Source organism: Podarcis gaigeae (assembly GCF_964106915.1).
Source record: "Podarcis gaigeae genome assembly, chromosome: 1".
NCBI lineage: Eukaryota > Metazoa > Chordata > Lepidosauria > Squamata > Lacertidae > Podarcis > Podarcis gaigeae.
Window position 1 is genome coordinate 3,190,767 of NC_139678.1, and position 11,919 is coordinate 3,202,685.

The 11,919-nt window shown below is 52.0% G+C and overlaps 2 protein-coding genes and 1 long non-coding RNA gene across 5 annotated transcripts; 2 read left to right on the top strand and 1 right to left on the bottom strand.

Moving 5' to 3' along the window:
* Nucleotides 1–429: 429 nt before the first annotated feature.
* Nucleotides 430–6,027, top strand: LOC310851737 (uncharacterized protein). 2 transcript variants are annotated; one of them, XM_083754404.1, is made up of 4 exons: nt 430–516; nt 1,782–2,610; nt 3,666–3,795; nt 5,323–6,027. In XM_083754404.1, exons 1-4 carry the CDS (start codon nt 434–436, stop codon nt 6,024–6,026), a joined length of 1,746 nt encoding a protein of 581 aa, XP_083610530.1. In that variant the 5' UTR covers nt 430–433; the 3' UTR covers nt 6,027. The 2 variants fall into 2 exon arrangements, with proteins under 2 accessions (XP_083610530.1, XP_083610531.1); XM_083754405.1 differs by having other exon boundaries at nt 514–648.
* Nucleotides 6,028–6,732: 705 nt separating this feature from the next.
* Nucleotides 6,733–8,569, top strand: LOC310851757. Of its 2 annotated transcripts, XR_014567811.1 has the most exons (3): nt 6,733–7,113; nt 7,193–7,511; nt 8,038–8,569. It is a non-coding gene; the product is annotated as an uncharacterized lncRNA (long non-coding RNA). The 2 variants fall into 2 exon arrangements; XR_014567810.1 differs by having other exon boundaries at nt 6,733–7,511.
* Nucleotides 8,570–9,691: 1,122 nt separating this feature from the next.
* LOC310851750 (small ribosomal subunit protein uS14) lies at nt 9,692–11,300 on the bottom strand. The gene is made up of 3 exons (XM_083754425.1): nt 11,144–11,300; nt 10,134–10,233; nt 9,692–9,835 (listed from the first exon to the last, which is right to left on the bottom strand). Exons 1-3 carry the CDS (start codon nt 11,203–11,205, stop codon nt 9,827–9,829), a joined length of 171 nt encoding a protein of 56 aa, XP_083610551.1. The 5' UTR covers nt 11,206–11,300; the 3' UTR covers nt 9,692–9,826.
* Between the last annotated feature and the right edge of the window lie 619 nt (nt 11,301–11,919).

Sequence of the window (11,919 nt, forward strand, 5' to 3'; positions counted from 1 at the left end):
TTGCCTTTGCTGTTGGGCGCAAGGCAATAAATTATGTTGATCATTTAAATGCCCTGCTGTCTCCCAAAGTTGCAAGCCAAAAATTTTTAAGAGGAAATAATTGTTAAGATAATAGAAGCAATAAACAGCATTAGCATACGAAACAGGAGATCAGAGCAAAGGGTTGAGAGAAGGGGGGAAATCCCTCGCAGGCCAAAGAGGACTCTGCAAGGTTTTTAGCTGGGGCAATCAGAACAAAATGCACTTTTTGACTACTGATTCAAAACCCTAAAATGCATTTTATATAACTGACTTTTAAATTTCTATTCTTTGCATATCCTATTGTTGTTTTATTGCCATGGCCGCTGGCTGACGCAAATAAAGATTCATTCATTCATTCATTCATTCACAAAGAGCAGCCGTGGAGACGTCTCCGATCTCTCCATTCTTCTCCATGGGAAGATTTCACTTCCGTTCCGGGGCGAAGGAAGGAAACGAGCGCGGAAGTTCAGCCCCAGACAAAAAGAAATACACACAGTAAATCCTGCGGTGACTCTAGAGTTTTCCTATCTCTATGCGAAGCCGTCGATGGAGAAGGTTTGCTACTAAATAGCGCAGCAGCAGAGAAAGAGGCGGACCGGGGAGGAGGGGGGGGGGGCACGTGCAGAGGTGAGATGCAGGAGATGCATTGCAAAGAGGGGGGGGGGAAGGACAGAGGGTGGCCAGGTCCTTGCAAGACCCCCCCCCACACCATTCAGCCCTTCTTGCAACCCCCCCCCCCGCATGTAAGATGCAGCTGTGCAGCATCAGTGAATTTGTCTGGGGAGGGGGCGCTTTGCAACGATAGGGGAGGGATCTAGGCCCTTGGGGACCCCATTGGGGTGGGAAGGGAGGGGGGCAGAGACGGGCTGTTTCTCTGTCCAGCTAGCCCTGGCTATGGGGATGCAAGCGGAGGGAGGGTTATTGGGTACTGAACCACCCTAAGACCTACGGATATGGGGTGGTACTGAAAGGTAAATAGATTAAATAAGATCAGGGCAGAGGGTGTGGGGTGTGTGTTTAGAAAGGCATCTCCATGGAGAGGGGCAGGTTAGGGGTGGCCCTGACCCATGCATCTCATGCAGGTTGAGCAGGCCAGGGGGGAGACCATTGACTTTACTCGGCAGAAAGCAGCTTGGCACGCTCTCAGAAGGACCCGCCCTCCATGCCAGGCAAAGCAGAGGTAGCTCTGCACCCTCCTGTCCCCCCCCCCCCGATCAGAGCCCTTGCTTTCCGGGAGACACATGCCCAGAACCCTAGTGGGCGCATCCATCTGCCCTTGCAGTCCTCAACGGGAGAGGCAACAGCTGGTTGCTGTGGGTGAGCCTCTTCTTCATGATCTCATCTTCCCCATCTTATTCTGCGCAGCCAAGATTTTGAGGGATTTGAGCTGGAAGGTTTCTTCACCTTTCATCCACAGGAGACCTATCAACTACTGCCATTCTCACCTCCTTTTCTCCGCTTTGATCCTCAGCCCCTCCTGAACCTGAGGATCCCAAGATGACTGACACTGGGTTTGGGTTTACTTTCGAATTCACTCTGAGAGCTCAAACAGCAGAAAAGAGACTGTAGTTAGGTAAAGTTCTGGGTGCATTTACAAAATAAATAGGCTGGGTTTTTTAAAAAATCCTTCGGAAACCCACTAAAGCAGGCACAATGTCCATGTTATTTGCTGTATGGCCAGTTTAGAAATAAAAGGCGAAGGGTCTTCTGGAGGCTGACATCTCCTTTGTTCCAATTCTGCCTTTCCTCTTCCTTGACAGGTGCTCAGCGCAGCTGTCCAGATTGCTGTCGTTTATTCCTGAGCTGCTGGAGTTATTGGCGAAGATGAAGATGGAGGAAGACGCCGCGACAGGATGTGCCCCAGAGGAGGCGCCGGAGGGGGCAGGAAGTGACCAGGACACTGTAGACTGCAAACCCAAGATGGAGGACAGATGGCAGCCCCCGGAAGCTATGAGATCCATTCAGAAAGCAACTCCGCAGCTGGTGAAAGAGGAGCCGGAAGAGGGCTTCTCCCACCAGTGGGAATCCCAGTGGCAGGACCTCCTGAGGACGGTGGAGCCCCCTTGCCAGGGCCCAGAAGCCCAGCCTGAGGAGCCCACGCCGTGGGGCGACACAAAGGCCTTCCTGGCCTCTTTTGAGCAAGTGGCCTCCGCCTGCCGCTGGCCCCGGGAGGAGTGGGTGGCGCAGCTCTTGCCGGCCCTCCAAGGAGAAGCCGCGTTGGCCTTTGGCTTGCTGGAGGGCAGCGACCGGGAGGACTACGGGAAGGTGAAGGCAGCCCTCTTGCGCAGAGATGCCCTCAGCCGGGAGAGGCGGCGGCAGCACTTCCGGCGCTTCGGCTATGGGGAGGCCAAGGGGCCCCGGGCCGTTCATGGGCGGCTCCAAGAGCTGTGCCACCAGTGGCTGGCCGTCGAGAGGCACTCCAAGGAGCAGATCCTGGAGCTCCTGATCCTGGAGCAGTTCCTGACCGTCCTGCCGCCCGAGATCCAGGGCTGGGTGAGGGAACGGGGCCCCGATACCTGCTCCCAGGCAGTGGCCCTGGCGGAGGACTTTCTGCTCAGGCAGCAAGGGGCCGAAGGAGACGGAAGCCAGGTGATTTCTCCGCAAAGTTCCTCTGCGGTGGGACTTAAGGATCTGGGTCCAGAAAGCGCACCCTCCAGGTCTAGTTTTTGGGTACAGCTGTGCCCACAGCCTGGCCTGGCCTGACCCTCACAGTTGCCCCACATAGTAAATAACAGGACACGCAAAATCTAGATGCTCAAGTTTGCATTGCATTCCTATTTTCCCTTCCTTCCGATATAGGTAGGAAAGCCTTACTGGTCGTGTGGCCAGCATGACTAAGCCGCTTCTGGCAAACCAGAGCAGCGCACGGAAATGCCGTTTACCTTCCTGCTGGAGCGGTACCTATTTATCTACTTGCACTTTGACGTGCTTTCGAACTGCTAGGTTGGCAGGAGCAGGGACTGAGCAACGGGCGCTCACCCCGTCGCGGGGATTCAAACCGCCAACCTTCTGATCGGCAAGCCCTAGGCTCTGTGGTTTAGACTACAGCGCCACCCGCGTCCCAGAAAGAATATAGTCATTGCTCTTTCTCTCACCCACAATCTTACGCTTGCCATTCAGTCACCCAGGTTTTGCTGGTCCTGACCGTGGACATCACACAATATTGATTTCACACACACACACATGCAGCATGTAAAGACCGCTGACGAGCATTAGCCTCTCTTACAAACACTCACATATTGTACCTCTGTCTCTCTTGCACACTCCTCCCTCTCTCTGCCCAAGTGCATCTCTCTCAGTCACACCCACAGAGCAGGCTGGAGAAACCCATCACCTGTTGCCCAGAGAGGCCTCTGCATTAGCTAGAAGATGCATCCCCTGAGGGTCCTGCTCTTCCCTCTGTGGCCTCCCCCTGGCCAATTGCCCCAGGCAGAAAGCCTCCAGGAGTTCCTTTGCTCTGTCCTGCTGGAGCTCCACTCCGTCTGGGGGCCAGTTGCTGTGGGCGGGCGACAATCAGATTCCGAATTCATGGAGACAGGCAGCCTCTATCTGAGCCCCCAATGTGGCTGCTAAGTCGAGACTGGGATAGCGAATCAGGATCTAGGGGGTCCCTGTTCTGAAAGGCTTCCTTGCTGCTCTTGCAGGTGGCCTTTGAGGTGGTGGCTGTGAATTTCTCCGAGGTAGAAACTGCTCCTGATGTTGGGGAGCAGGAGGGGCCCCTGTGCGCTGAAACAAAGCAGGAGGAGGAGGAGGACCAGGAAGCCAGCAAGTTGGGTAAGAAGGGGTGCCTTGCGCCCCAGTTCCTGCTGGTCTGAGTTCCTCATTTCTCTGTAGAAAAGCTCAGGAGATGCTCTTGCCATTACAATATCCAGGCTCTCCGGGGTTTCTAAGGGTGGGAGGTGGAGACAGTGCCCTGAAAAAACACTCTCTCGATGCAATTTGTATTTCTCTCTGGTGGCTCCCATTGTTATCCTCACCAATGCAATAATTGCTGGTGTAACAACAACAACAACAACAACAACAATTTATTATTTATACCCTGCCCATCTGGCTGGGCTTCCCCAGCCACTCTGGGCAGCTTCCACCAAAATATTAAAATACCGTAATGCATCAAACATTAAAAGCTTCCCTAAACAGGGCTGCCTTCAAAACTGCAAACAGGTCTATTTAAAACAAAGCAAGCCCAATACAGAGGAGGCGGCGTTGTGGCAAAGATTTGTTCATTCATTCACTGGGAAAGCCTGTAGGAACAAATATGTCTTCAATTGTTTCAGGAATGTGCAGATAGTTGGTGCCTGTCATATCTCAGCAGGAAAGCTGCTCCGCAGAAGAGGAGCAGCCATACTTGAAGCCCTGCTCTGAGTAGCTGTGAGGCGGGTAACTTAATTGCAGGATGGTACATACCTCAGGCGTACGTCATTAAACCAAACGTCCAGCAGTTATTTAGGTAAAAAACCTAAAGATTGCTTGGGCCTCTCTCAACTCCCTTCTGTGAGCTTGCTAATGCTGTTCCCCCTACGGAATGGGTCATGTTATTGTTGGTTTGCTTATTAAATTTGTATATCACTCCCCCCCAAGGAGCTCAAAATGGCATACGCTGTTATCTTCTCCCCCATTTAATCCCCACAGCCATGTGAGCTGGGTTTGGGCTGAGAGTGAATGACGCCCAATATCACCCAGTGAGCTTCATGGCCCAGTGGGGTGGAAAATTTGAACCCTGGTCTCCCAGGTCCTTTGCCCCATCACGCTAACCACTAGGAAGATTGGGTTCCGGTCAAGATGGAGGTGAATTTGTCTACTCCCTAACTGAAGGCAAGATTTACGCTAATTTATCTCTTGGCACCAGTTTATCTGCCTCCCCGTTCTACCTTTTAATGCTTTATTAGAGCTCTTCTCAAAGCTGTGATTTATGTTCCACCCTGCTATTTTATCGGACTAACAACCTCCATCGTGAGGCTGCAGGAAGCTGAGACCCTTCCAGCCCCCCCCCCCCCCCGAATGAGAGGCATTATTAAACTCTGTAAGTTTCTATAGCCTCACAAGGCTCACAATGTCATTTTGAGCAAGGCTCAATAACCTGCCTCCAGTAATAAATATAGCAAAGAGGCTTATTAGCAAAAGAGACTGAAACACTCTCTATGCGAAGACGCTGAGCCCTCTGTCGCAAGAACCACTACACCACACTGCCTCCCCCTAATGTTCTGATTCTCCACCCTTTATATTTCCTCTGCTTTAAAACTCTTGTTTCTTTTCTCTAGCGCAGGGAAAGAGTCATTTGGGATTCTCTCATTTCTTACTCAGGCAAAGAATGGATGGCCGCACACGAGAGGGAGACGTTCACAGCGGAAGATTCGGGCCGAGCAGGGGTGTCCCTGTGGAAAGCGGAAGAGGTGGTTCCCCAGTGCCGCTTCCAGGAAAATGCTGCCGCCAGTCAGGAGAGGCCTGAGGGCCAGCTGAGGACTGACCCCGGAGGGGATGGAGACGCATCTGTACCTGATGGGGGAGATTACACAGCCCTCATTGTGACCACTGTCCAGGCAGGAGTGGACACAGGGAAGAAGCGGAATACCTGCCGAGCTTATGGGAAAAGCTTCAGCCCGGGTTCCAGCGTGCTCAAGAGCCGCCGAGCGGGAGCCAAAGCCCACAAATGCCAGGTCTGTGGGAAGTTCTTCCTTTCCGGCTCTAAGCTCATCATCCACCAGAGGACCCACACGGGAGAGAAGCCCTATGAATGCTCGTCTTGTGGGAAGACGTTCAGGTCCAGCTCCGTCCTGTACCGTCACCAGAGGATCCACACGGGAGAAAAGCCTCACAAGTGCCCCGTCTGCGGGAGGAGGTTCGGCAGCAACTCCAACCTCAATCGGCACCAGAGGATCCACACCGGGGAGAAGCCGTACGAGTGCGCGGAATGCGGGAAGAGCTTCATCCAGAGGGCCAACCTGAATAAGCACCACAAAATCCACCAGGGGGACGGGAAAAGCCGGGAGGGTTTCAGCACGAGCTGAAAGCGCAAAGTGGGTGTGACATGTGTGCACACAGGAGGAAACCACGGATCGCGCAGAAATACTTTTCAGAGGAATATTTCAGAAAAGGACACAGAAATTCCTGTGTTGCAGCGGGTTGGGCTGGATGACCCTAAGGGTCCCTTCCTACAATTCTGATTCCACGAACTCCAGAAATCCCAGAGGACTTTTTGGAACTGTTCTGGGTGCATTGATGAGGTGTAAGATACCGTGGGGTGAGGGGGGCACTACTGTGAGTGCGCTGGCTGCTCCCCATCATTCGCTCGCAGATGCTGAGCGCTTGGGAACGACCCTGGCAAGAGTGCTGTTGCTTTTTGCATGAAGACATCTGCATCCGATTGCACAGGCTACCTATGAAGTGAGGCCTCGCTCTGAGTGCAAGACCAATATTACAGACTGTATTGTATGTTATGTGAAAAAAAGGAGGAGACAAATGTAAACACAAAATAATTTCAGTTGCATTCCTTCTTTAAAAACTCCCCTTGCTTTTTCTTCTTCTTTTAATACTGCCTTTACTCAAAATCTCAGCCAAGGCAGCTTATAGTTTAAACACGTCCCTTTCATGTTGAGCTAAGGAGAGAGAATCACACCAATAAGACGAAGAGAGCAACAGGGAAAGCCAGCGGTCACTGCATTTGCAGTGGAGCAAATTCAATGTTTTCATCAGTTAGGCAGAGAAAGCATGGCATCTCCAGGGAGGGCTGGAGAAGACCCTCTCTGAAATCGCGGGGGGAGATGACACTGAACTAGTATCTGACTCTACCAGGAAGCTTTCTGGATGTGAAGTTGAGCATTCTCTTGACAGGGATCTCCTAAGGTTGCTTGGAGAGGCAGAAGGTTGTGCATTTATTTAGTTATTTATTTTTGTGTCCAACCAATTGATTCTCAGAGTATCCATCCCATTGAAATTAATGGACTTAAGTACGGTAGGTCCAATAATTTCTATGGGATGTATTCAGCATAACTAAGGAGATCGCTCACTCCAGTAGCATTTCTGTTTGCCCGATGGGATGATCTCTCCTCCCTACCACCACCCCAGCCAGTTTTTGGGGTGGGGGCAGGAAGAAAAGTCCCATTGCACTCTCTGATGGGAATGAACTTCCCAGGGGGCACATGGGGGGCCAGAGCTCAAGAGGGTGATGGATTAGATCTAGAACCTTAAGTCACTAGGGGGACTGTGGGTTGTCTCCTACAAAACAGCTGATTCTTCTCCAGAAGGGGCATTTTCATTGGTCCAGCACAAACTGAGTGATCCCATCTCTGGAGCAAAGGCACCAACAAAGCCCAGGTAAATGAACCCGGAATGGAACCACTGACCATTTTATTTTAATGGGAATTAGTTGAAATGACTGGTTTACGTATTTGTTTTCTCCAAAGAAGGACTTCAAATTCCCCCAACTGACCAGCTCTCATACCTGGAAGAAGTTGCAATTGCCTGTGGCCTGGACGATGGAGAGAAATTTTCAGGTAGCTCTTTCAATGTGCATTTGGATCCTTCTGATGACCTGAGAATGATCAGGCTTCTGCAGAGGGGTTACTGAATCCTCCATTATGATACACCCAAAATAGGCTGCTGACATGGACCTAGCCAGGAATTTTTAAAACCAAGTTATTTGCAACACAATTGGTCAGTTAAGTATTTTAGTTACAGTACTTGATTGGGGGGGCAGCTACCCCCTCTGGCCCCTCCTGGCTATGTCCATGACCCATGGCACCCTGAGACGCATGTACAGGCTAGTTAAGAGTCTGGTGAGTCACTGGGTACAAGAGTTAGGAGCAATCCTTTTAAAGGAGAATCCAAGGGCAAGAGGATGGATAGACAGATCCACAGCTTGCTGCCTAGAAGAGCATCATTTGGGAAACGCTGTGAATTGCCCCCTTTTGATGGCAGGAATGCTCAGGCCAAGACAACTCACCAACACACATCATTTAGAAGTGAACTGATTGTTTCTTTCCCCCTTGGCCTCTGACTGGGTTTCTCTCTCTATTCCAGCAGGTGGTGAAGGGAAGATCAGAAACGAGGGGAAACCGGATAGCATCTCATCAGAAAGAGTCAAGCCCAAGGAAATAAAGGGAATTTTTGCTTCCAAGACGGAACAATGAAGCAAGGGGCAAACTAGATCAGAAAGAGGATACCACAAGTCGGGATAATGAATGTTGTGTACCTGTTGTGCTCAGGTGCTGCTTGCAGGTTTCCCACTGAGGAATCTCATTGTGAGAACAGCATGCTGGACTAGATGGGGCCCCGGGTCAGATCCAGCAGGGCTTCGTTTTTATATATTGATTTGGGTTTAGATGAATTTAGGGATGAACTTTTTTGTTTATCAGTAGTTAAGGTTGTGTTTCCAAGCTTTTTTACTTGTAAACTAGGATCGTTTGATGCTATTTTAAAGCATCCTATTACCTAGTAACATCTGTATATAACTATGTAATTATCACTGTATTTACTCCTACTGATTAGGTTGTGTGTTTTCCTCTTCTATATTCCCAGCTATAAACTAGAATAAACACACTTTCATTCTAAATTACAAGGAGAACAATTTCTTTAAATTGAGATCTATAGCAGTTTTCATCTACAAATTGAGATCTATAGCAGTGTTCATCTACAAATTGAACACATATTTGAGCATTTATATTTGGACCATCTCACTTGCTCCTGCTCATTCCAAGTGGGTTTCCAAAAGCAGCCTACTTTTCTGAGCCATTCTATACAAGATCGTTTTTTGAACATTAGATGCCAGGAACATAACCAGGAATATTCCACTTGCAGAAAATGTTTTCTACAAATCCATTTTGTTTAACAGGAGCCATATGATACTCCATGGCTAAGCCATGTAGCTTGGGAACATTGTCAAAAGAGTAAAGTCCTGCTGCCAAAGCAGGGGCCTGCTCTGCTTAAGCAGTTGTAAGATACAACCCATATGGCATACAAAACAAGTAATGAGGAGTGTGGGTTTGGTCATAACAATAAAAAGAACTTTATACATGTGGGGGAGTATATTATTTGGAAGAGGTGTGTATCTGAAGAAGTGTGCATGTACACGAAAGCCCATACCAATAAGAAACTTAGTTGGTCTCTAAGGTGCTACTGGAAGGAATTTTTTTATTTTATTTGGAAGATGGTTGTTGACATAATCCAGCTGGTTTTGCATTTTTCACCATGTAAAAATATGCAAAGTATGTTTATTCCTATCTTTTCTGTATCATTTTAATTTTACTATGTCTGCTGCAAAAGGAAGCATGCTTATTATTTATTATAAATGGGCATCTAATGGAAGGCTTCCTTTTGAAAAATATTGGATGCCATCACAGGAAACCATTTTTAAAAAGTGGCTCCTAGAAGGAAAACATGAAATTGGTCAGGCTATGTATCCTAAAAACAATTACAAAGGTGAAGCATGTAGAGAACATAAACCAAACCATGAATTAAGTTTTTAAAGAAACCCCATTTGCTTTAAAAATTAAGAGCGTACATGGAGATCCAAAGTGCAGATTCTTGAACAAATCCTTGCTCATACCATGGATGTGGGCCATAAGATGACAAGGCCCCTTTTGGGTGCTGGATCCAACCCCTGCCATCTCCTCCTTTCCCAAGCGCTATTTGCTCTGACTATAGAACTATGTGAAATCACAAGCATCACATCAGATTTTGAGAATCTGGGCAAACAAGTCCCTATTTTTATTTTTCTGTACACAAAAGCATCTTATGTGGGGCAAGAGGGTCTCAACTGGCCGAAGCAGCTTCCATGTTTGCCGTCCTCTTCAGGTGGGTGGACAGATGTTTAATCCAGCTGAAAAGTGGGAGAGAGAAGAGCGAAGACCTTTAGTGTGACTTTCTCTTGGAGTTCCCCCAAACCGCGGCTTCTTCCTCTGGGCCTGAGACTGCCAGGACCCAAAGGCCCCTTTTTCTACTCTGGGGCAGCTCTCCTCTGGGGAAGGAGCAACTCGCTCCTCGCTCCTTCTGCCCGCCTTTTAGGCTCAGGCAAGCGCAAGGAGCAGAGCTGATGGCCCTCGCTGGCCTCTCTCCCTAGAAAAGCGCCCCCCCCCCCGTCCCTGAGCCCCTCCATCCTCCCTTGCCCCCCATCTCACCTTGATGAAGCCGATGTCCTTGGCGTACTGGCGGAAGCATTGGCGGCACATGTTGAGCCCGTACTTGCGGATCAGGCCGTGGCGGTTGGAGCACACGCGGCTGGGGGGGGGAGAGGAAAAGGCCTGTGGGTCAGCCGGGGGTGGGGAGGAGGGACGGGGACCCCTCTTTCCCACCCCCCTCGGAGGAAGCGCCCCCTCAGCACCCTCCTACAGAGGGGAATGGGGAGAGAAGGAGAGAGGCCTGTGGGTCAGGGGAGCCCCCTCTCTATACTCCCCCCACCCCTCAGAGGAAGCGCTCCTCTCCCACGGGGGAGAGAGAGAATGGCCTGGGGGTCACCCGAGGAGGCACGAGGAACCCCCCCACACTCCCTTTAATCCCTCCTCTTCCCCTCGGAGGAGGCACCCCTCCGTCCCCCTCCCACGGCCTGGGGGTCAGGGGAAACGGGGACCCCCATACTCCCCCCTCCCGTCAGAGGAAGCGCCCCTCAGACCCCCCCTGGGCTTGCCTGCCCTTTCTCTCCCCGCCCTCATAGAGCCCCAGAGGAGGGGGGGGCTCGCTCACTTTCCCTCCCTGAGGCGCCTCGTGGCAGCGGGGCTTCCTCCCTCACACGTGGCTGGGGGGGGGAAGATGCCTGGGGGTCAGCAGGAGGGACCCCCCCCCCCACTCTTCCCCTCAGAGGAAGACCCCCCGGGCTTGCCTGCTCTTTCTTTCCTCCCCCCCCCCACGCCCTCTTTTCCTCCCTGAGGCGCCTCATGGCAGGGCTCCCTCCCTCACACGCGCCTGGGGGGAGGAAGAGGCCTGTGGGTCAGACGGGGGGGCAGGAGGGACCCCCCCTCCCTATATTCCCCGCTCTTCCCCTCAGACGCTTCAGTCCCCCTCGGAGGGAGGTGGGGGCTCCTTCTCTCTCCCTCCCTGAGGCGCCTCGTGGCGGCGGGGCTCCTTCCCTCCCTCCCTCCCCCCCCTCCTAATCCTTCTCCCCCCCCCGCTCCCTCCCCCCCTTCCCACCCACCAGGATCGGGACCCCTGGCCGAACTTCCTCGGGTGGCTCCAGTAGAGCTGCTGGTGCCCCATCTTGCTCGGCGCCTGGCGAGGAGGGAAAGGCCGCGCCCCACTGCGCACGCGCTGGCGGAGGAAGAGCCTCTCCCGTGGTGCCCCGCGCCCGCCCGCCGAGCCCCGCCCCCTCTCCCTGACGCCGCGCCCCCGCCCGCCCGCCCGCCCGCCTGAGCTCCGCCCCGCCCCTCTCCCGTGACGTCAGGGCGCGCCGAGCCAAGAGCCTGTCGTGGGCTGGCCTTTCCCAGCCGGGCGCGGTGGCGCGTGCCTGTAATCCAGCTACTCCTGGAGGCTGAGTCTGGCGGATCGCTTGAGCCCAGGAGTTCGGGGCTGCTGTGGGCTATGCCGATCGGGTGTCCGCACTAAGTTCGGCATCAATATGGCGAGCCCCGGGGAGCCGAGGCGCGCCAGGTTGCCCAAGGAGGGGTGAACCGGCCCAGGTCGGAGACGGAGCAGGTCAAAACTCCCGTGCCGATCAGTAGTGGGACCGCGCCTGTGAATAGCCGCTGCAGCCTTACCTGGGCAACACAGCGAAACCCAGACTCTTTTGCTGCTGCCCGAATTAATAATGATCATCATAATAATATTATTATTAATAATAAGGGCAAGTGGGGGAGAGAGAGAGAGGGGCGCTGCAGCCTCGCCGGGGAAACACACCCAAACCCAGACTCTATTGATAATTCAAATAGTAATAATCATAATATTATTAATAAGGCAATCAGAAGAGCGAGAGGC

Bases quoted from the DNA above. Each gene is read 5' to 3' on its own strand.
- LOC310851737 (XM_083754404.1), top strand. From the start codon at position 434: ATGGGAAGATTTCACTTCCGTTCCGGGGCGAAGGAAGGAAACGAGCGC. The intron at 2,611-3,665 runs GTGATTTCTCCG...CTGCTCTTGCAG, and splicing joins CCGAAGGAGACGGAAGCCAG to GTGGCCTTTGAGGTGGTGGC. The intron at 3,796-5,322 runs GTAAGAAGGGGT...TTTCTTACTCAG, and splicing joins CCAGGAAGCCAGCAAGTTGG to GCAAAGAATGGATGGCCGCA.
- LOC310851750 (XM_083754425.1), bottom strand. From the start codon at position 11,205: ATGGGGCACCAGCAGCTCTACTGGAGCCACCCGAGGAAGTTCGGCCAG. The intron at 10,234-11,143 runs GTGGGTGGGAAG...TCCCCCCCCCAG, and splicing joins GGCCAGGGGTCCCGATCCTG to CCGCGTGTGCTCCAACCGCC.